Raw genomic sequence first — 24,836 nt, forward strand, 5'->3', positions numbered from 1 at the left:
GATGCATGTGCCACTGTGCATCTGGCTTTACATGGATACTGGGGAATTAAACTTAGGTCCTTAAGACTTTTCAGGCAAGTACCTTAACAGATGAGCCATCTCTCCAGCCCCTTTTTATTTTTTATTTAGAGACAGGGTTTTGCCCAGCTGACAAGGAACTGACTTCACAACCCACACAGGCCTTGAACTCACATCGTCCTATCTTATCCTTTAGAGTAGCTCAGAGTACATGCCCATGCCACCAAACCCCAGTAAATATCATTATTTTTGTGTACTAGTTTGGAGAAGTTCTCGAAGGTCCTTTTGCAGGTATATGTCATGACTTCTTAACAGTTATACATCTAAGTTAAATTATATTCTCCTTGTTCCTAAGCTACCAAAAGTAATGAAGATACAGACTCAGCCAAGGGGAGTAAACACAAAGAAGTTCCACATGGACCTTGCTGGTGTACACCTTGACTCCTTGAGAAGGTCCCATAACTCCAAACACTATATCAGTCATTCATTCCTTTCATCCCTAGTCCCAAAACCCCCAGAGACAGAGATACTGGCACATACTGAGGCTTCAACAAATCATCATCAGCTTCCTTCTTGTCTAGTCGGAAAACTCAATAAATGTTGGGCTCAAGGTAGACTATTAAATGGAAGAGGGGAGAGGGAAGAAGAGAAGGAGGATGAGGAAGAGGTGGGGGGCAGTAAGAGAATGAGAGAGAGAGGAAAAAAAATCACAGGACATCAGGATCTGTAGATGGCTAGTTACCATGACCAAATTACTAACTTAAAATAATAGAGTGGATATTAGAAGTATTTGGGAATGCAGTGATGAACAGACAAAAATAGTAATCTCTGGAGGTCAAACTAAATGAAAACAGGAGTGGACTGGGATATACTGAACTACTTAAGTTTCTATTTCCCAGGGAACATCTGTCAAGTCCAAGATGACCATGAGCATTGATAATTATGCATGTATTTATTTGTTTTTAATTAGAGACAGACAAGAGGGAGAGAAAGAAAGGGAGAGAGAGAATGGGCATGCCAGGGCCTCCAGTCACTGCTTCTGGCTTATGTGGGTCTTGGGGTATTGAGACTGGGTCTTTTGGCTTTGCAGGCAAGTGCCTTAATGGCTAAGCCATCTCTCCAGCCCTATTTATTTATTTATTTATTTAAGAGCGTCAGACACAGAGAGAAAGACAGATAGAGGGAGAGAGAGAGAATGGGCGCGCCAGGGCCTCCAGCCTCTGCAAATGAACTCCAGACGCGTGCGCCCCCTTGTGCATCTGGCTAACGTGGGACCTGGGGAACCGAGCCTTAAACCGGGGTTCTTAGGCTTCACAGGCAAGCGCTTAACCACTAAGCCATCTCTCCAGCCCTCCAGCCCTATTTTTAATTTTTGTGAGACAGGGTCTCATGTGTTCTAGGCTAGCCTGAACCTACTATATCACAGAGAATGATTTTGACCTTCTTATCCTTCTGCTTCCTCCTTTCACATGCTGGGATTACAGGTGCACCACCAAGTCTGAATTCATGCATTTGGTGATGGTGCTCAAACCTGGGCTTTGTGTATGCTCAGTAAGCACTTTACTGAGTCAAATCCTCAGCCACCAGAATATTTTTTTTTGACAAATATACAATGAATGTGAAAGAGTTATTTAAGAGCTATATCCTGAAAGTGGCACATGGCTTCACTGAAAAAATAAAACAAATGAAGTGACAGATCTGTTTTGTTGACAAGGAGTAAAAGCACAGCTACAGAGTCCAGTTAGGAGGCCACTGTCCTGTGTATTCCCCCAAGGCCTGGACTGGCAAGAGATAGTAGAGTGAGGCCACACATAGGGCCATGAGCTCAGAAGCAGGAAAAGAAAAACAAAAACAAAAAAACAATGAGTCTGATGACTCAATGGGCACTGGAAAGACCAAGACACAGGAGTTGGAGCACTCCCAGGCTGCCAGTGGTAAAAGGCATATTCAAGTGAATTTCCACCATCTTCATATCCCCCATATCTTACAGACCCCATGGAAGACATTATGAAGAAGCTTACAGCAGCAACAGGATAAGACTTTGCCCTTCTGCCAGCCTCTCAGTAATACAGACTAAGGGCAAGCTCTATTCTAAGAAGAGGACAATTAAGAGTTAAAAAACACAAAGACAAAAGCTTCCTCCCCACTGAAGTGTGTAGAACGAACGCACTGTTCGCAGTACCCCCACAGCTTTGGGCTGAGTGCTGGATAGAGAGACAGGCTCCAGGACATGGTGTGTGAGGCTCCAGGCTTGTGACTATGAAATCCTTCTAGGCTCTCAGCACATAGGAAGTGCACAATTGCCACTTTGGACTCATGGTGCAGTGATCACTGCCTGTAGTCAGGGAAGTTTATAAAAATGGTCAAAAGAAAAACTGAGAAGGCAGGAACTGGGATCAAAGAGGTGAAGACAAAGAGGTGGAACATTCTCAGTGGCCAGCAAGGAAGTTTTGAGAAACAGAGCCATAAAGAAAGCTTGGCAGTGGGCTGGAGAGATGGCTTAGCAGTTAAGTGCTCACCTGTGAAGCCTAAGGAACCCTGTTTGAGGCTCAATTCCCCAGGATCCATGTCAGCCAGATGCACAAGGGGGCACATGTGTCTGGAGTTCGTTTGCAATGGCTGGAAGCCCTGGCGTGCCCATTCTCTCTCTCTGCCTCTTTCTCTCTCTGTTACTCTCAAATAAATAAAAATTAAAAATATTTAAAGCCAGGCGTGGTGGCACACGCCTTTAATCCCAGCACTCGGGAGGCAGAGGTAGGAAGATTGCTGTGAGTTCGAGGCCACCCTGAGACTACAGAGTGAATTCCAGGTCAGCCTGGAATACAGTGAGACCCTACCTCAGAAAACCAAAAAAATAAAAAAAAAAAAGAAAGCTTAGCAGCAATGCTAGGTTTCAGTCTGCTAGTGGAAGAACCTTAAAAGGTTTTAAAGGTTGGTTGTGCCTAGTGGAAAAGAGATTTTCTGGATTTGATGGTGGCCCTGGAGGAAAGCCACTGGGATGACTGCCAGGTGGAAAGGGCATGGCCAGTGCCCCACCCTTCACCAGTGCAAGGGTAGCAGCAGAGCCAAGTTAGCTTTGTGTCTTTTGCAGCAAATGGCACTACCACTTCAATCTGTAAACAGATTTCAAATCCCCAAACTACCAAAGGAGGATGCTGTCCACATCAAAAAGAGTAAACCATTTTATGAGAAAGACAGTGAAGGTACCCATATCTAAAACCCACAGCAAATCAGAAAACACATCTTAATGTGGGCCACTACCAACTTGGGCAATATATTGCTAAATGTCCCAGTCCTACCCCATATGCTATGTATCTGAACAGGGAAAATAATGTTCATTGTTCCCAACCCACTACTTGAAAAGGACAACACTGACCTGGTTACCATGTTAATTTGGGTAAAAACAGTGAAGACGCAGATGAATTGCACAAAATTTTACTAGAGAGAAAGGACTCCTGAACACATGAAGCTGACTGAGGAGTTGTGGACAAGTTGTATCTATTGCCTCATCCCCTAAACTTAGTTTTTCTAAGAACTTCTGGAAAACTTAAGATTTTTTTTGCATATGTGTTCATATATGTGTGAGTGCATATGTGTGTGCTCAGGCTAGAGGTGAATGCTGGATATATTCCTCAGTCTCTCCCCATCTTCTTCTATGAGAGAGTCTCTTGCTGAATCTTATGCTCACAGATTTGGTTAGTCTAGCTGGCCAGTAAGCCCTGCAGATTCTGTCTCTGCTTCCCCAGGGCTGGAATTACAGGCAATCAACGAGCTATGGCTTGTAGGAATCCAAAGCCCATCCTGATTTCAGAGAGGCTGAGATGTTAACATGGGGACAGTGACGTAGTTCTGTGGTAGAGCTTTTGCTCACATTGCAAGGTTTTGAGTTCCATCTTCACTACCAACATAAACAGGTACATAATAGAATTAATAAACTACAGTCATAGCAGTCTTGCAGGGTTTTAAAGAAGATTAAGTAAGATCACAATATGGGAAGAACTTCAAACTGCAGTGGCTTAATGCAAGTGCTTTAAAAAGTCAGTTGTTTCAGGCTGGAGAGATGGCTTAGTGTTACGTGCTTGCCTGTGAAGCCTAAGACCCCAGTTCGAGGCTCGATTCTCCAGAACCCATGTTAGCCAGATGCACAAGGGGGTGCATGTGTCTGGAGTTCATTTGCAGTGGCTGGAAGCCCTGGCGCACCCATTCTCTCTCTCTCTCTCTCTCTCTCTCTCTCTCTCTCTCTCTCTCTCTGCCTCTTTCTCTCACTGTCACTCTCAAATAAATAAATAAATAAAAGTGACCAAAAAAAATTTTTTTTAAAGTCAAGTTGTTTCTACTACTGTGAGCCTACCTTGAAGACAAAAACCTCAAACCCATTCACATGTGCAGAAAAATAATTTGAAAATATTAACAGTTGAGTAACTTCTAAATGGTGTTACCATGAATGAATTCAATGTTTTTTTCTTCCTCCTTCTCTCCCTTTCTTTCTTTCTTCCTTCCTTTCTTCTTCTTTCTCCTTTTCTCTCTCTTTTTAAATTTTTTTAACTGACCACTTCCATAATTATAGACAATAAGCCATGATAATTCCCTCTCCCCCAAACTTTCCCCTTTACATAGCCTCCCTCCATCATACCCTCTCCCCCTGGCAGTCTTTTATTTTGCTATCATCATCTTTTCTTCCTATTATGAGGGTTTTGTGTAGGTAGTGTCAGGCACAGTGAGGTCATGGATATTTCTTTTTCTTTTTTTTTGTAATTTTTTTTTTTTTTTAAATGAGAGAGACAGAGCAAGTGAGAGAACTGGTGCACCAGGGCCTCCAGCCACTGCAATTGAACTCCAGACACATGTGCCACTTTGTACTCATGCAAGCTTGCATGCTTGTGTCACCTTGTGCGTCTGGTTTACATGGGTCCTTAGGCTTCACAGACAAGCACCTTAACTGCTAAGACATCTCACCAGCCCTGGCTGACCTGGAATTCACTCTGTAGGCCAATGGTGTTGAACTCATGACAATCCTCTTGCCTCAGCCTCCAAAGTACTAGGATTATAGGCCTGAGCCACAACGTCTGGCATGACTTCAACATGATTGACATTTTGAATTGTTTTGCAAGAATCTTACATGTAATTCTTTATCACCTTACTAATGACTCCTTAATCATTACAAAAATATAATATGATTTTTCTATCTTGGAAAAACTGCTTTGAATTGAAGAGGGCAAGCAGGCATTTTAGACTGTTAGAATTTATAAGCAAAAAGACTCGTACAGTGATCTTAACAGGGACATCCAAGAAATGAGTGAAGTAACCTTATTTATTCTTTAGGTTCCCACCAGATCAGTGGGTAGACCCACTGTCAAGATTTTGTTTCATAATTAATGTGGAAATTCTAGATAACACAAGATAACATTATGCAAAGGTTTGGAAAATTGCTTCATAAATTTGGTTTCCTCCTCTCTTCTCTGCCAAATCACCTATGTAAGTCTCATGGATGGATTCCTGACATGGATAGCATCTGAAAACCAAGAAGAAAGTGGCAACTACAGCTTACCTCAGTCACGTCTTCAGAGGCACCATATTCCTGTCCTCTTCTTCTGGGTTCTTGGAAAGAGAAATGTGGAAAATGGTTAAGAAATCAAGGGTCCAATCAGAACACATTTCTGCACCACTTCCCTCCTTTGGTACTGAGGAAGACCAGGGAGGTCTGAGACCTCCATCACCCTCTCCCCTCCTTTCACAGTAGGGTACCGACAGAAGTCCTGGAGTAGAGTCACCAAGGTAGCCTACTTTCTCACAAAGAGCCTTTTGGGGCCATTCCACTCTAACATGCTATTTATCTAATCTCAGAAGCTAAGCAGATTGGGTCTGGTTAGTACTTAATGGGAGAAAGATCTTTACTCCAGGTGTTTTCAGCCCCAGTATCTGACACTGCCTGTGTGGCTCCAAGACACAGTCTAAAGTGAGCCCATCTGTTAGGAACTACACTCTGTCCTTTAGTTGGGGAAACTGCTATGGGCTTGGCTTCCCTGTTTTTACATAACAAAGAAATACTACAGATTTCAGAATCTCCACCCCAATCTTAAGGACAGCCCAAACAAAACACCATTCGTTGTGTTGGCAACTAGTGTGTGGGGTGGGGCAGGGCAAGTGATGGCAGCTAAGGACTTGCCACTGGGCTCCAAAGCACATTGAAAGCCTCCCCACACAGTTAGGGTTTGAGGTAAAAACATGTACAGAGGGCATCTCAGCCCCTCCCAAATCTCCCCAAGGCAGAGTCCAGTATGTAGCCACATGGGCTCACTCAAAGAGGGCATCAATCATGGCCCCACAGGCACAAAGCAGAGAACACTGGGCATACAATCCACATCTAGGGAAGACTTTAGGGTCTCAAGACACACAGCGGTCTCCAAGACTTCCAGCTGGCTCCTGTGCCAGTCTCAAACCACACCTACTGACAGCACATGGCCCTGATACCACCTTCTCCTAGCAACAGCCATGGTCTTGACACTCTTCTTCCATCCCGATAGCACAGCCCTGACACCCCTACTCTTCCCAAGTACAACAGTCCTGGTGTCCTTTAAACTTTTTCAAGTACAGATAGCACCCTTGGACATCCACGACAGCCATTATGTTGACAACTCTAGACACTCAGCCCTGCACTGGGCCTCTATGGTCACCTTAGGGTCCTCATACTCGGCAGTAATTAAAGCTGTTCAAACCACCTAGCCAGACCCACTGGCCTGAGCCTGACTCTACGCCTGTGATGTCAAGCCTGCTCGCCACTGGGTCCCCGAATTCTGCAGCAAGTAGTAGGGGCTGCTGAACCCTAGGTATAGTCTTGGGTGGGATCCACTTAGGCCTGGACCCTTTGAAGCTCAGTCCAGAGCACACAGAGTGGCTCAAGCATCCCTCTTAGGAGCTGGGAAACCACAAACCAAGGTATCAGTGGGTAGCAGTCTGCCTAGGGGAAGGAAAGGGCAGGGCTGTGGAGGCTCCTAGAAACTTTAGTCCTAAACCCAGCACCGAGTCTGTGACAGTCCTCCAAAGAGGAGCCAGAGGACTCTAGCAGCTGTAGGTCACAGCTAAGGATCAAGCTGTCCACAGTTTTTCCACAACTCTGCCTGGTCAGGAACTGGGAGTCTTTTCTGGACTTGGCACAATCAGCCCTTGGTGCAACATTGGCAATGGAGTGGAGTCTTCAGGGCTGGGAACACATCCCCCAGTCCTAAGCAGCCTACAGTTAGGAACACGGTGACACAGCAGTCAGGCCTTCTGAGGTCTCAGCACAATCCTGCAAGTAAGTGCTTCTAACTGCTGGGCCATCTCCCTAGCCCCACAGCACAACTCTGCAGGCCCAGGCCTGGCATATTAGAGGATGTCCTGTCCTAGAGGAATATGACAAGAGCCTGAAGGGGGCAGTCTTAGGCTTAGTGTAGAGGAAAAAGGATGGAAGGAAGGTAGCCCAGGATCCAGAGTGGAAACAAAATACCAATGTGATGAGATGCCATGCCATTAAAGATTAAGTTTCAGTAAGGTATTTAATGACATAAATATATACAAGAAACATTTCAGGGGACAATGTGATACTAAACTCTATATGCCAAGTAATTCTATTTTCAGACTATAAACGGAATGATAGGTACTTGGGAAATAACATTTCTTTAAAGTCACAATTATATAATAGCTAATTTTAGAATGTGCAATTGATTTGCTTTCTGAGACTGAGTATTTTAAAAAAATATTTTATTTATTCATTTGCAAGCAAAGAGAGAGAGAAGAGAGAGAGAACCAAGGCCTCCAGCTATTGCAAATGAACTCCAGACACATGCACCACTGCATACAGCTGTACGTGGATACTAGGGAATTGAACCTGGGTCAATAGGCTTTGTAGGCAAGTGTCTCAACTGCTGAGCCAACTCTCTAACCCCCCAGTTTGAGTATTCTTTTATAGCAGTTTCTAATTTCTTCTTCAATGAACATTCCACATTTCCACTGTTTTTACTAATAGCCTCAGATTCTGAAAAGGTCCTTTAGTTCTACTGGTAGAATGACCTCAATGTTTATTCCTGAAGTCTGAGTCCTTAACTATCCTGCTGCTTTCTTCTCTTCACTGTTGTCATGTCCCCATTAGCATTTACTGGCACACACAGAACCATGAGAGAAATGTCAGCCACCTGGGTCCCTCTACCACCCTGTGCTGCAACAGTCTAGATTCCCAATGGGCATTAGAATCAATCACTCCAGCCAGTAAGTTAATCTGTCTTTCTCTCTCCTCACTTCCTTCTTCTCTCTTTTTTTTGGAAGTAGGGTCTCACTCTAGCTCAGGCTGACCTGGAATTCACTATGTATGGAATTCCCTGTAGTCTCAGGGTGGCCTCGAACTCACAACAATCCTCCTACCTCTGCCTCCTGAGCCCAAGTGCTGAGATTAAAGGCATGTGCCACCACACCCAGAAAAATTTTTTTTTTTTTTTTTTTTTTGGTTTTTCGAGGTAGGGTCTCACTCTGGTTCAAGCTGACCTGGAATTCACTATGTAGTCTCAGGGTGGCCTCGAACTCACGTCGATCCTACCTCTGCCTCCCGAGTGCTGGGATTAAAGGCTTGTGGCACCACGCCCGGCAAATCTTTCTTTTAATCATTCTTTTTATCTTTCTTTCCCTGAGTTCTGTGAGCCACCTGAGCATGTGCTGGAGTTTAAGAAGGCTTATGTGTTCTCAGCTGATCAAAATCACAGATCAATCTGGATCTTGTGATTGACATCTCAAGTATGGGGTAATGTCAGAACTGAGTGTTATTAGAAGACACCCAGCTGCTGCAGCAGGAATATGTAGTGTGTAAACAACGTCTTTTCAACTGTAATATTAGAGACATAAGTCTCCCACGAAACATGCACTATTGTCTGCTACAAAGCTCAGTCATTAACCTTAATGTTACCATTTTGATATAAAGATTAGACAATAGCCGGGCGTGGTGGCTCACGCCTTTAATCCCAGCACTTGGGAGGCAGAGGTGGGAGAATCATCGAGAGTTCGAGGCCACCCTGAGACTAATAGTTAATTCCAGGTCAGCCTGGACCAGAGTGAGACCCTACCTCGAAAAACCAAAAAAAAAAAAAGAAAAAAAAAGATTAGACAAGGGGCTGGAGAGATGGCTTAGAGGTTAAGCACTTGCCTGTGAAGCCTAAGGACCTTGGTTTGAGGCTTGATTCACCAGAACCCCCGTAAGCCAGATACACAAGGTGGCACATGCATCTGGAGTTCATTTGCAGTAGCCGGAGGCCCTGGCATGCCCATTCTCTTTCTCTCTATCTGCCTCTTTCTCTGTCTGTTGCTCCCAAATACATAAAAATTGGGAAAAAAAAAAAAAGATTAGACAAGCTTAGATTCCTCACATTTTAGCTAATGCTCCATCCTCCATATTGGTTTCCTCCCAAGCTTGCAGTCTGAACACTAGATCTTATAAGGTTGTTATGCAGCATGTCATAAGAAAGCAAGAGGGAAACAGAGATGACTCAGTAAGTAAGGTACATGCCTTGAAAGCACGAGGATCATGAGACCTTGGGTTTGAGTCCCAGAACCCACATAGAAAAGGAAAAGGTGGGTTGGAGAGATGGCTTAGCGGTTAAGCACTTGCCTGTGAAGCCTAAGGACCCCGGTTCAAGGCTCGGTTCCCCAGGTCCCACGTTAGCCAGATGCACAAGGGGGCGCACACATCTGGAGTTCGTTTGCAGTGGCTGGAAGCCCTGGCACGCCCATTCTCTCTCTCTCCCTCTGTCTTTCTCTCTATGTCTGTCACTCTCAAATAAAAAAAAAAAAGAACAAAAAAAGGAAAAGGCAAGTGTAGAGATACATGCTTGTAATCCCTGTGCTGGGAAAGTGAAGACAGGGGACCCCTGGGGCTTGCTGACCAGCCAGTCTCACCTAATGAGGGGGAAGTTCCAGGCCTGTGAGAGACCCTATCTCAAAAATGTGGACAGCACCCAAGGAATGACACCTAAAGTTGTCCTCTGGCCTCCACAGGCATGCATACACCCACATACATGAAAAAGAGAGTAACTTTCCAGGGCTGGACGTGGTGGTGGAGGTTTGTAATTCGAATCCTTGGAGGCTGAGGCAGGATGATCACGAGTTCTAGGTCAGCCTGGTCTGCAAAGTGAGACCCTGTTTAAAAAAAGAAATGGAAAAAGAGCCAGGTGTGGTGGCATACACCTTTTATCCCAGCATTTGGGAGGCAGGGGTAGGAGGATTGCCATGAGTTCAAAGTCACCCTGAGCTACAATAAGACCCTACTTAAAAAAAATAAATAAATAAATAAAAAAGAAAGAAAAGGAAAAAAAGACAGTTGGGTGTAGTGGAACATGCCTTTAATCTCAGCACTCGGGAGGTAGAGGTAGGAGGATTATTGTGAGTTTGAGGCCACTCTGAGACTACACAGTGAATTCTAGGTCAGCCAGGAGTAGAGTAAGACCCTACCTCAAAAACCAAACCAAACCAAACAAACAGGGCTGGAGAGATGGCTTAGTGGTTAAGGCACTTCCCTTGGGAGCCTAAGGACCCAGGTTCAATACCCCAGCACCCAAATGTACAAGGTGGTGCATGAATGTGGAATTTGTTTGCAGTGGCTTGAGGCTCTAGAGTGTACATTCTCTCTCTCTCAAATAAAATATTTTTTAAAAGGAAAATTAAAACAAAACAAATGGTAACATTTCAGACTAACATAACAAACATTTCAGGCTAATATAACAAATTGGTATGTGACTGAGGCCTCTCCAATGTAAGAAAGGGTACCATCCATGGTGACCAAGAAGTCTGAAATAGGACACCAGTAACAGCACAGCCCTCTGCTAAGCTCACTGAGCAGAAATGCCATGGGGAATATTTTGTAAAATGGCTCTGTGTGTTGCTCTCAGTTGTTAAATTTAGTTAGAGAAGACGCAGCAGCTGGTTACACGGCAGGGTCATCAGTCACATACCCGAAGCAGCTGCGAAGGCTTTGGGTGACTTTTGCACTGGAGCGCAGCCCAAAGCCTGCACAGCTGACACCCATCTGTTATTTGCTGCTGCACAGTCATTAGTCAAAACTACCACTGTAGCTAAACTTTCTGTAGCTCACTAAGCTAAGAAAAATGAAACTACCAAAACTGAATTAATAGTTCTAAAATCTGTTTTCATTGACATATGCCTCTTATGTAACCCAGCCAATCCTACCTTGTTATCTATTTAAGAGAAATGAAAATACGTATGTACATAAGGACTTGTATATAAACACAATGGAAGCTTTCTTTCTAATATCCCCCACTACCCACCTAGTCACAGACAGACAACTAACTGGATAAACAAACTGCAATACCATTATAAATACAAAGAAGCAACTGAGACACACAGCAATGAAGATAAAAACTCACATATCCTAGCAAAGCAAGCCAGATACCAAAGACATTATGTGACTCCATTTATATGAAGCCCTAGAATAGGCAAAACTAATCCCTGAAGATGGAGGTCAGTAGTCATTTCAAAATGGGAATGATAGTCATTGTGAGGGAAGGAGCCAAGGGGATTTTCTAGAGGAATCTGGGAAGTGGACACATGGCACGTGTATATTTAAAAATTACCAAGATGCAGACGTCAGGTTTCATGCTTCATGTAGATGCTTCAATTTTTAAAAAGCAAAAAAGGAACAAGCCAGGCGTGATGACACACACCTTTAATCCCAGCACTCGGGAGGCAGAGGTAGGAGGATTGTCTTGAGTTTGAGGCCACCCTGAGACTCCATAGTGAATGCCAGGTCAGCCTGGGCTACAGTGAGACCCTACCTCGAAAAACAAAAAACAAAAAACAAAAAAAAAAAAGAAAAAAGGAGAGGAAAATAACTGTAGTCATAAAGGAAGTGTAACTAGAAAAGAGAATTAAATGCATAAGGAGTACAAAACAACTGCAAGGCACCGAGACCACAACCCAAGCAGCCTGTTTCCCCTCTCCTTCAATGAGTGGGAGGAAGCGGAAGACTGATGCTCACAAGCCACAGCAGTGAAGCCGCACACACAGGGCAGCAGTGGGTAGCACCCAGGAATCATACATTACACTTACTATAGATTTTTTCCTTTCTCCAAAATTTCTGATCCCTCCCTAAGCCTCAGACCAATCCTAATAGTAGAAATGGTTAGCATATCTGAAAGGGATAAGTGAGGTGGAAACAAAGCACTGAGAAGCAAGCTTTCTCTGCAGGGCTTAGGAGCTGGGCGAGTTCTCTACTTTTGTCAGTTTTATTCTAGAAGCCTCATTTCTTACAGTCAGGACCAGAGAAAAACCCCACTGTGCATCTGGCAGGGGAAGGGAGAAGCCACCCTTCTGAAACATACCCAGAGCATTCTGTTCTGCAAAGTCTGCTCCAATAGCTTTGCACCAGAGTCTAACCTAGTCTAGTCTCATTAGTGATGAACTGACTTGGGAAGGGGGCTCTGCTGTGATCAACCTGTCCCACCTGTGGGATAAAACCCAAGAAACACTGGAGTTCTGTACAACCCAGCACTCTAAAAGCCCAAGACCCAAGTCATTAATGTTCCCATCTATATGAAGCTCTAGGATGGGCAAAACTCATTATGAAAATGGAAGTCAGGGAGCTGGAGGGATGACTTAGCAGTTAAGGCATTTGCCTGCAAGGCCAAAGGACCCCAGTTCAATTCCTTAGGATCCATGTTAGCCAGATGCACAAGGGGGTACACACATCTGGAGTTCGTTTGCAGTGGCAGGAGGCCCTGGTGTACCCATTCTCTTTCTCTCTGTCAAATAAATATTTTTAAAAAGGAAATGGAAGTTAGAAGTGGTGACTTTGGAATGGGGCTAGTAGGACTGGAGACTGTTTCTCCTTCCACCACACCTAACTGCCCCAACACCAAAGCCCTGTTTGCTGGAGTTACTTTTGCCAAGTATGAACATGCCTAGGTTTCATCAAAAAACAAATTACAAGGCATAGTGAAAAGAAAAACCCCACAGCTTGAATTGACAATCCAAGAATAACTAGATTCCAATGTGCCAAGGATGTTGTGGTTATCAAACTATGAGCATTATGCTAAAAGCCCTAATGGAAAAGTATAAAACATATGAGAAAAGATGGGCACTGTAACCAGAGAGATGGAAATTCCAAGAATAAAACAGGGCCTGGGGAGAGAGCTCAGTTGGTGAAGTACCTGCACCATAAGCATGAGCTTTGATCACAAAACTCATATAAAAATTCTGGACATGATGCTCCATGTGTATTACCCCAGTTTCTGGGGATGGGGTGGAAATAGGATCCAAAGAGCTTGCTGGGTAGCCAATCTAGCTTACTTAATGAGGTGGATGAGCCAGATGTGGTGGCACATGCCTTTCATCCCAGCACTCAAAAGGCAGAGGTAGGAGAATAGCTGAGAGTTTGAGGCCACCCTGAGACTACATGGTGAATTCCAGGTCAGCCTGAGCTACAGTGAGACCCTACCTTGAAAACAAAACAAACAAAAATGCGGATGGCATTTATGAGGATGACACCCAACCTTGTTCTCTGGCCTCCATATGCACCTGTATACACATGTGCATGCACAAATATGTACACACACACCCACACACATACACACAAGCATAAGAAAGAATAAAATAGAAATTCTAGAGAACATAAATACTGCCAAAAAATGAAGAATGTCTTTGATGGACATATTAAGTACAACTCAAATTTGCTGAGGAAATTTCTGAGCTTAGGCATATTTTAATAGAAATCTCTAAAACAAGAATAAAGAAAAAAAACCAATAAATAAAGCACGGAATACCCAAGAACTGCAGAACAATGACAACAGGTGGAACATACTAGAATACTGGATACTTAATAATACTTACTAAGCGGCTCTGGGCCCAGATGTGCTCAGTGAAGCACTCGAACAAGCAAGGAGGCAGACAAACCATTTCTCTGTAGTGTCCCCACAGAAGGGGTGCTTCTTAACACATTCTCCACAGTGTCTTCCAACAGAGGGGAATGCTTCCTAACATCCTCTAATGTGTCTCCAAAGAAGAGAATGCTGGGCTGGAGAGGTGGCTTAGTGGTTAAGGGGATTGCTTGCAAAGCCAAAGCACCCAGGTTCAATTCCCCAGTGCCCATGTAGGCCAGATCCACAGGTGGTGCGTGTGTGGAGTTTATTTGCAACAGCTGGAGGCCCTGGTGTGCCCATTCTCTCTCTCAAATTAAACAAAAAATTATTTTTTTAAAAAAGAAGAAGGCTAGAAAGATGGCTTAGCAGTTAAGGCACTTGCCTGTGAAGCCTAAGAACCCATGTTCAACTCTCCAGATGCCACATAAGCCAGATGCAAAGGTGAGTCAAGTGCAGGTGGTACATGCCCACTAGGCGGCAGAAGGATCTGGAGTTTGTTATCAGTGGCTGAGACCCTGGCTTGCCAATTCTCTCTCTCTAAAATAAAAGCCGAGAATGCTTCCAAACACACTCCCTACAGTGGTGTATGCATTTGGAGCTTGCCACAGTGGCTAGAGGCCCTGGCCCACCCATACCATTCTCTCTCTGCTCACAAATAGATAAAAATAATTTTAGGGGGCTGGAGAGATGGCTTAGCGGTTAAGTGCTTGCCTGTGAAGCCTAAGGACCCCAGTTCGAGGCTTGGTTCCCCAGGTCCCACGTTAGCCAGATGCACAAGGGGGCGCAAGCATCTGGAGTTCATTTGCAGAGGCTGGAAGCCCTGGCGTGCCCATTCTCTCTCTCTCCCTCTATCCGTCTTTCTCTCTGTGTCTATCGCTCTCAAATAAATAAATAAATAAAAATTTAAAAAAATAATTTTAGGGCTGGAGAGATGGCTTAGCAGTTAAGTGCTTGCCTATAAAGCCTAAGAACCCCGGTTCAAGGCTCGATTTCCCAGGACCTGTGTAAGCCAGATGCACAAGGTGGTGCATGTGCCTGGAATTCATTTGCAGTAGATGGAGACCCTGGCATGCCCATTCTCTCTCTCTCTGCCTCTTTCTTTGTCTGTTGCTCTCAAATAAACAAATAAAAACAAACAAAAAAACTTTAAAAAATAATTTTAAATGCTTAAAATAATTTATTCTCTTCTTACATACATGACGTCTGAAGAGAAATTCAATGTGACACTCTACAATAATGCTAATCACAGTTCCTCTCAAGGCTAGCTTTTATTTACTTATTTGAGACACACACGTGCACACACACACACACACACACACACAATGGGAGTACCAGGACCTTCATCCACTGCAAATGAACTTCAGTTGCATGGGCCCCCTTGTGCATCTGGCTTATGTGGGTCCTGAGGAATTGAACCTTGGTCCTTTGGCTTCACAGGCAAGTGCCTTAACCACTAAGCCACCTCTCCAGCCCAAAGTTAGTTTTTTGGTTTTTTTTTTTTTTTGGTCAAAGTAGGGTCTCATTCTAGCTCAGCCTGACCTAGAATTCACTCTGTAGTCTCAGGGTGGCCTTGAACTCACAATGATCGTCCTACCTCTGCCTCCTGAGTGCTGGGATTAAAGGCATGAACCAACACACTCAGCTCTAGTTTTTTCTTTCCTTTTTTTACAGTTTTTTAAAAATACTTTTTATTTATTTATTATTTATTTGACAGAAAAAGAGGGAGGGAGAGACAGAGAGAGAGAGAGAAAAATGGGTGAGCCAGGGCCTCCAGCCACTGCAAACAAACTCCAGACGTATGTGCCCCCTTGTGCATCTGGCTAATGTGGGTCCTGGGGAATCGAACCAGGGTCCTTTGGCTTTGCAGGCAAACACCTTAACCACTAAGCAATCCCTCTGGCCTTTTTAGCTTTAATAGGATATTCATTAGTAAAGCTGGGTGTGGTGATGCACACCTTTAATCCTAGCACTTGGGAGGCAGAGGTAGGAGGATCGCCATGAGTTTGAGGACAGCCTGACAATATGTAGTGCATTCCAGATCAGCCTGAGTTAGAGGGAAACCCTACCTTGAAAAACAAAACAAAACAAAACAACAAAAAAGATATTCATTAGTAGCAATTTCCTGATATATAACTTGCTTGGTGTTTGATCCTACTGTATTTGTGATCTATTTCTTGTTATGTGCGGTGCATGCATTTGTGTGTACAGATGTGCACAGTCCATACGCCCCCATGCAGAGGTCAGAGGAAGACGTTGGGTGTCCTTTATTGCTCTTCCACCCTATTTCCCTGGGGCAATCTCTCACTGAATCTGGAGCTGGCCATATTTTAGTTAGACTGGCTGGCCAGCAAGCCCTAAGAATCCTTCTGCCTCTACCTTTCTCAGCACTGGGGTTACAGGTAGGTGGAGCTGTAACTGGCTTTTTAAAAAAAATATTTGACAGAGAGAGGGAGACAGAGAGAGACAGAGAGAGAGAGTGAGTCAGAGAGAGTAGGGGTGCACCAGGGCCTCCTGTCAGTGGAAATAAACTCCAGATGCATGGGCCACTTTCTGCATATGGCTTTACGTAGGTACCGGGGGATTGAATCCAGACCATCAGGCTTTGTAAGAAAGCATTTTTTTAAAACTTTTTTTTTTTTAAAACCATTGATCTATCTCTCCAGCCCTACACCTGGCTTTTATGTGGGTGTTGAAGATCAAACTCAGGGTCTCATGCTTGCAATGCTAAACCACCCCCCAGCCCTGTGATTTGGTGTCCATAGTTTGAAAAGTCTCAGACACAAGGACTTGAAATAGTTTCTCCTACTTTTGACCTTCCAACAATTTGGTTATACCTTTTGTAATTTTCCCATAATTCATAGATATTCTATTCAGGGTTAAGTTTGCTCTCTCCTCACCTTTTACAACTTGGTTTGAGAAATTTCAATTGACATACCTTCAAGTTGATTGATTCTTTTGTTAAATTTAAATTTATTTATATGAGAGGGGGCAGACAGAGGAGAGAAAGAGAGAGGGCCTTCAGCCACTGCAACTCCAGATGCATGCATCACCTTATGCATCTGGCTTACACGGGTCCTGGGAAATCAAACCTGGGTCCTTTGGTTTTGTAGCAAGTGCCTTAACCACTAAGCCATCTCTCCAGCCCTGATTCTTTCCTTGGCTAAGGTCTGTCTACTGGTAAGCCCATTAAAGGAATCATTTCTGCATTTACTCTGAATTTAGGGAGTTTCCATTTCTGCATGTTATTCACATGCTTTGCCTATCTTATGGTTTTTACTATAGTCCTTAATATTTAAATCATTTAAACTTCCTACTTATGAAATCCATGCCATGTTTCAGTCTATTTTTGATGCTTGCCTTGTTATTCAGACTTGTTTCTTCCCTTTTAGCATACCTTGTTAGTCTTGTCCTGTCTTTCTTTTCTTTTTTCTTTTCTTTTCTTTTCTTTTCTTTTCTTTTCTTTTCTTTTCTTTTCTTTTCTTTTCTTTTCTTTTCTTTTCTTTTCTTTTCTTTTCTTTTCTTTTTGTTTGAGGTAGGGTCTCACTCTAGCCCATGCTGACCTGGAATACACTCTGCAGTCTCAGGCTGGCCTCAAACTCACAGCCATCCTCTTACCTCAGCCTCCCAAGATTAAAGGCATGTGCCACCATCCCTGGTTAACTTTTGGTTTTTAAAAAGATAAAGGCTGCACAGATGGCTTTGTGGTTAAGGTGTTTGCCTGCAAAGCCAAAGGTCCCAGGTTGGATTCCCTAGTACCCATGTAAAGTCAGATACACAAGGTGTCACATACATTCGGAGTTCATTGCAGTGGTTGGAGCCCTGGTGTGCCCATTCTCTTTCTCTCTCTCTGCTTCTTCTTCTTTCTCTAATAAATGAAAATAAAAAATATATAACAACAAAAGACACATATTAAGTAAGCCTGAAAAACTGAACAAGGCATAAAGCATACTAAAAAGGCAGATTATGTGAAATAAGAGCACTGAGTTAGGTTTTCAGTAAGTTGTTTTCATCGAAATCAGTTTCTGGTATTTGCAAGTTCACTGTCCATTGCCCAAAGTACCTAAAATAGTCAAAATTGATGGTCATAGTTGTATTTCTTAATTTTCACCTTAGATTTATTTTTGTGAAGTCAAGTTCAAAACTGCTTTTAACGTCTTAGTATAAAAGCAAAAGATCCTTTTTGACCAATACCCTCAATTCTCTTTTCTTTTTAAAAAGACACTGTAGCTTTCTGTGTAACAAGTCATATTGTAAAGATGAAAAAATAAAATTATATTAAGGAAGGATTTGTTCATATCTGGTTAGGAGAATGATATTTTGGGGAGGAACTTTATTATTATTGTTTAGAACCTAGGACCATTCCCTGCTTCCAACCAAGATTAAATAGGCTGTATTAGTCAAAGTTTATGAAAGGAATAAGATGGTCTAAAACTAAGCAATAAAATTTGTTATAGCCACCTAAAGGGAATAAAAAGAACATATATATATATATATATATATATATATATATATATATATATATATATGAATGAGATAAACAATGACACAAATATCTATGTCAACTGTATGGAAACCTATAGAGTAAAAACATCAATATCACAATGTCAAATTCTTTGGAAAGTCTTGTTAATTCTATAATGACTCTAACCCTATTAGTAAGTGGTTAGCATTGAGCCTAACAAATCTATTGTTGAGTAATAACAAACACACTAAATGGTAGGGAATATGAGTAGTAGAACTACCTATGACGTCCGACAGTAATGAATAAAAACGTTTCAGAGCCGGGCGTGGTTGCACACGCCTTTAATCCCAGCACTGAGGAGGCAGAGGTAGGGGGAGTACTGTGAGCCTGAAACCAGCCTGAGACTACACAGTATATTCCAGGTCAGCCTGGCTAGAGCAAAACCCTGCCTCCAAAACCAAAAGCCAAGAAGCTAAAAAAAAAAAACACATTTCCGGAGCTGGATGTGGTTTCTCACACCTTTAACCCCAGCACTCCAGAGGCAGAAGTAGGAAGACTGCTGTAAAGATGAAGGCCAGCCTAGGACCACAAAGTGAGTTCCAGGTTAGCCTGAGTTAGAGTAAGACCCTAGCTTGGGATAGAAAAACAAAAAGAAAAGAAAGCCACATTCCAACTAGGTCTGTAAACATGCACCTGAAACCCCAGCACTTGGATGACCGAGGCAGGATGACTGCGAGTTCAATGCTAGCCTGAACAACATAGTGAGACTGAATCAGGAAGCCCAGGGCTAGGAATACAGTAAAGTGGCAAAAGTGCCTGCCTATGCAAGCAAGGCCCTGGGTTCAATCCCAAGCCCCCCCCCCCACCACCACACACGTAAGCCAAAAGCACACTGCATTTGTTGCACTAACTTCAGATTTTCAAGTTATGATTCTGAAGCTCAGTTGGTTGAGTGCTTCCTTAGCCTGAACAAACTCTGGGTTAAACCCCAGTATCACATAAACTAGATAAGGCACATGCTTGTAACTCCAGCACTCAGGAGGCAGAGACATTTGAAGCTCAAGGGTATCCATGGCTACCTAAGATCTGGTCTAAACAAATTTATGATAAATATTTACTTGAATCTAAGACATTGTTGAAAAATGAGTTCTTGCCAGGTGTGGTAGTGCATGCCTTTAATCCAATCACTCAGGAGGCTGAGGTAGGAGGATCTCTGTGAGTTCAAGGTCAGCCTGAGACTAATACCAGGCCAGCCTGGGTAGAGCAAGCCCCTATCTCAAAAACCCAAATAAGAACAAGAAAAATGAGTTATTATAAAACAAACAAAACCTAATGATAGTATCAGCCATCTTAATCCACTAATTTAATAGACACATAACAGGCTAGAGAGGAAAGAGACATTGAAGAGGGGAGAAAGGGATCAGCAAAGAAAGAGAGAACTGGGTACATACACTTTATCTATGCCTGTCATATATATATATATTTAGTGGTTTTTTTCTTTTTCTTTTTTTTTTTTTCCTTTTTTCCCAAGGTAGGGTCTCACTCTAGCTCAGGCTGACCTAGAATTTACTATGTAGTCTCAGCATGGCCTTGAACTCATGGCAATCCTCCTACCTTTGCCTCCCAAGTGCTGGGATTAAAGTCGTGTGCCACCACACCCGGCTATATTGAGTTTTTTGAGGTAGGGTCTCACACTAGCCCAGGCTGACCTGGAATTCACTATGTATTCTCAGGGTGGCCTCAAACTCATGGTGATCCTCCTACCTCTGGCTCCTGAGTTCTGGGATTAAAGGTGTGCACCACCATGCCTGGCCCTAAAAATGAGTTTTTAGGAGCTTGGAATATAGCTCAGTAAAATCCCCACAAACAAACAAACAAACAAACAAACAAAAGCTTTATTTGTAGCTGGGCTTGGTGGCACATGCCTTTAATCCCAGTACTCAGGAGGCAGAGGTAGAGAGATTGCCGTGAGTTCAAGGCCAGCCTGAGATTACATAGTGAATTCCAGGTCAGCCTGGGTTAGAGTGAGACCCTACCTCGAAAAACAAACAAACAAACGATTCATTTGTGACAGAGCTGATATTTTCAAATTTATGATATTTACTTAAATCTAAGACATTGGTTGAAAGATGAGTCCAAATTTCAAAACTATTAAAGTGTGAAACAAAAAATTATAGTGATAAGACATGCTATTTTCATATTTCATAGTAAGCACTGCCATTCTAAGTACTAATTCCCCAGCCTCCCAAATGCTGGGGTTATAGGCAAGCACTATTACGACTGGCCTTTGGGAACATTTCTTTTCATTTCTTTTTTTTTTTTTTCTTTATTTTTTGAGGTAGGGTCTCACTCTAGCTCAGGCCCCCTCTGATCAGACCCTTTAGTCCCAATCTCCTGTCACAAACAATACTAAAAAGACTGGCATGGAGCTTTGTAAGCCATTTTAAATAGTTTTATATGCATATGTAAATATTTCAATAAAACAGTCTGTTCTTCATAAATGATTTAATACCAACTTACATAGATATATTATACAATGTTTCACCATTAACCTGCATTTTTTCACTCAACAGTTTTAGATAGCTATCCACATCATGCATTGCATACTACTTATTTTTAATTCCTTATATACTATTCAAACCATTTGGATACATCACATTTTGTTTATCCATTAGTCCACCCAAAAAATATCTAAGTTGTTTTCAATTTTGTTTCTTCTGTATAAGTTTCTATAGGCTATATATCCAGAAGCAGAAGAAATCCTTCTGTTTAAAAAAATGCTTCCTCGCCTTTTATAGTTATAGACAATATCTTGTATTTCCTTCTCTTTTTTTCTCCCAGGTAGGGTCTTGCTCTAGCCCAGGCTGACCTGGAATTCACTATGTAGTCTCAGGGTGGCCTTGAACTCACAGTGATCCTCCTACCTCTGTGGCCTTGAACTCACAGTGATCCTCCTACCTCTGCCTCCCAAGTGCTGGGATTAAAGGCGTATGTTACCAAGCCTGGCCAGAAATTGTGTTCTTATATATATATATTTTTTTTTAGACAGGGTCTTGCTATGTAGCCCAGGCAGGATGAGAACTAACTACATAGACCAGGTTGGCCTTCATCCTGTGGCAATCTTCCTAACTCTGCCTTCTGAGTGCTGAGATTACAGGTGACCATCACCATGCCTGAACTGCATAGACTTCCATTTCATATGAATTTTAGGGTTAATATTCTAGAAAATTCTTATGAGATATTTTTCAAACTGTAATTAATCTATAGAAATTTTTGAAGAACCAAAAATTTTATGATGCTGGGTTTGTCTATGTTTATGACATTTCTCTGCATTTATTCAAGTCTTATGAGCTCCAACAAATCTTTATAATTTTTCAAAGAAGATTGTTTCTTATTCTCTCTGAGCTTATGTTATGATATTTTAAGTAAACCAGGGGTTGAATATGAAAGAGATCTGCCTTATTTAGCACACTTGGCGTTTCTCACCTGCATGACCTCTCTTGTGTATAGAAAGGGATGATCCTTGAGAAAATGCTTTCCCACATTCATTGCATTCAAAGGGTTTCTCACCAGTATGACTTCTCATATGTATGATAAGTAGTGAGCACTGAGAGAAGGCTTTTCCACACTTACTACATTCATAGGGTTTCTCCCCTGTGTGACTTCTCACATGAAGAGTAAGGGATGAGATTCGAGAGAATGCTTTACTGCATTCATTACATTTAAATGGTTTCTCTCCAGTATGAATCTTTTCATGCTCAAGGAGATTTTGTCTCTGACTGAAGGCTTTTCCACATTGATTACAATGATAAGGTTTCTCTCCAGTATGAATTTTCTCATGTTCTGTGAGGTTTGATTTCTGACTAAAGGCTTTCCCACATATGGTACATGCATAGGGTTTCTCACCAGTATGAATCCGCTGGTGTCTAATGAGGTTTGACATCTGAATAAAAGCTTTCCCACATTCATTGCACTCATAAGGTTTCTCTCCAGTATGAATTTTCTGATGTGTAATAAGATTTTCTTTCCGGCTGAAGGCTTTTCCACATTCATTACATTCATAAGGTTTTTCAGCAGTATGATTTCTCATATGTACAGTAAGGGATGAACTTTGAGAAAAAGCTTTTCCACATTCACTACATACATAAGGTTTCTCACCTGTATGACTTCTCATATGTATAATAAATACTGAACATTGAGAGAAAGCTTTTCCACACTTATTACATTTATAAGGTTTCTCTCCTGTGTGGCTTCTCATATGCAGAGTAACAGATGACATTCGAGAAAAAGCTCTACCACATTCATTACATGCATAAGGTTTCTCTCCAGTATGGATTTTCTCATGCTCAATAAGATTTTGTTTCTGGCTGAAGGATTTCCCACATTCCTTACATTCATAGGGTTTTTCTCCAGTGTGAATCCTCTCATGTTCGATAAGGTTTGATTTCTGACTGAAAGCCTTCCAACAATTCTTACATGCATAAGGTTTCTCCCCAGTATGAATTCTCTGGTGTCTAATGAGGTTTGACATTTGAATAAAAGCTTTTCCACATTCATGACACACATATGGTTTTTCCCCAGTATGAATTTTCTGATGTGTAGTAAGATTTTCCTTTCTGTTGAAGGCTTTTCCACATTCCTTACATTCATAAGGTTTTTCGCCAGCATGAATTCTCTTATGTCTGATGAGGTCAAATTTATGAATGAAGTCTTGTCCACACTGATTACAATTAAAGGGGGTTATGACATAGGGTGAACAATGGTAAAATGACTTCCTGTATTCATTACATTCATAAGTTTTGTCTCTTACACAGCCTTTCTCATAACTAAGTAAGTCTAAATTCTGTTCCAAGCCCTTATTAAGTGAATTACATTCATAGAAGTTTTGTCTTGAAGTAATACTGTCTGAGCTCACAGAAAATATCTTTGCACCTCTTTTACAATCAATGGCTTTATCTTTAACCAGAGTTCTCTTGGAGATGGCTGTGACTTTCCTCATAAGTGTTTCCTGTTGCTTCTTGATGTGTTCACCACCTTCACAAACTTCTAAAATGGAGGACCAAAAATTATTACTTGTGTAATTTTATACCACTGCACTATTCATAATAATTCAGACATTTGCTAATGTGTGGTACAACTTTTGTTGTTGGCTTTAGCCAACTAATAAAAAAGAAATCTAAAGTAGAATTGTACCCTGCTCCCAAGGTTGAGATGTGAACTCTGACAGACAGGATGGAGAGAAAACTGATACTTCAGTTCTAAGGAGCACTGATGGATTTTTAAGTCTCCTTGTAAAATGAAAGAAATCAGCAAAATAAAATTAATGTGAAAGGGCCAACAGAGATGACTGGATAGGGGGTCAAATGACAAGATAAAATTAATACTTGTGGATAAATACAATGAACTGAATATATGTTTGCTTCTTTCTAAATTTCTTTCCAGAAAGAAGCATCAGAAGCAGATACGAAGGACAAATGCGTAGATAGAGATTTCACTGAGATTCTGTAAGATTAAAGGCACACAGGAAATGATTAACTGGGAGTACACTTCTAGGATGTTAAAAAGCAAAAAAAAAAAAAAAGAAAGAAAGAAAGAAAGAAATCATGAAGATACAAATGCCAATACATACAAAATTACTGGGCAGAAGTGGAAAAGCTCAAGGATTCACAGTACTCAAAAGGCAGAGACAGTCAGGATGTTTTCCTCCTCACACTAAGTCCTAGCTAAGATGAGGAAAGGAAACAGGAGGTATACTGAAGAAACAGCTCAAAACAGAACCAGGAAAATGTAGACATGTGGTCTTTGACAAAGGAGCAAAGGCAGTCTTTTCAACAAATGTGCTGGAACAAGTAGACATCTGCATCAAACAATACATCTAGACACAACCATGCATCCCTCACAAAAACTAACTCAAAACAGATGATAGAGCTATGTGTAAAATGCAAAACTGCCAAACTAGAAGATAACAGGACAACATCTGCATGATTTTGAGGTGTGGTGATGACATTACAAAAGGCCCGATACATAGAAAAAAAAAAAGAAAGAAACACTTAAGCTGAACTTCATCCAAATTTAAAAGCTTTTGCCATGAAGCTAACATTGAGCTTAAGGAAAAAAAAACCCCACCACCTCACTAGTTTAGGGGCTGGGAGGATGGCTCATTGAATAAAGTACTTGCTGTGCAAGTCTGAGTACCTGAGTGTAGAGCACCAGAACCTATAAAAGCCAGAAGCTATGATGCAATTCTGTAATCCCAGTATGTCAGTGGCAAGATGGATGGCAGAGACAGGAGAATTTCCTAAGAGCTCATTAGCTAGATACCCTGGCTAATGCATCATTGTAAACAATGAGAAGGAAACCCTGCTTCCAATGAAGTAGAAGTTGGGGACTGGCCCTGGAAAATTATCCTCTGACTTCCACATATGAGCCACAGAACATGCATATTCTGTGGCTCATATGTGGAA

The 24,836-nt window shown here is 42.1% G+C and overlaps 1 protein-coding gene across 7 annotated transcripts in view; it reads right to left on the reverse strand.

Annotated features, from left to right (window-relative positions):
• The window catches only part of Znf568 (zinc finger protein 568), a 73,168-nt gene that overhangs the window by 22,319 nt on the left and 26,013 nt on the right, over nucleotides 1-24,836 (reverse strand). For 5 of the 7 annotated variants that reach the window (XM_045153790.1, XM_045153789.1, XM_045153784.1 and 2 more), the window contains one exon: nucleotides 5,567-5,616. In XM_045153790.1, coding sequence (XP_045009725.1) covers nucleotides 5,567-5,616 — 50 coding nt within the window. Of the gene's footprint in view, nucleotides 1-5,566; nucleotides 5,617-20,860; nucleotides 23,419-24,836 lie in introns of those variants that run through there. The other 2 variants (XM_045153787.1, XM_045153785.1) reach the window with 2 other exon arrangements.

This window comes from Jaculus jaculus, chromosome 7 (genome assembly GCF_020740685.1).
Source record: "Jaculus jaculus isolate mJacJac1 chromosome 7, mJacJac1.mat.Y.cur, whole genome shotgun sequence".
Classification (NCBI taxonomy): domain Eukaryota; kingdom Metazoa; phylum Chordata; class Mammalia; order Rodentia; family Dipodidae; genus Jaculus; species Jaculus jaculus.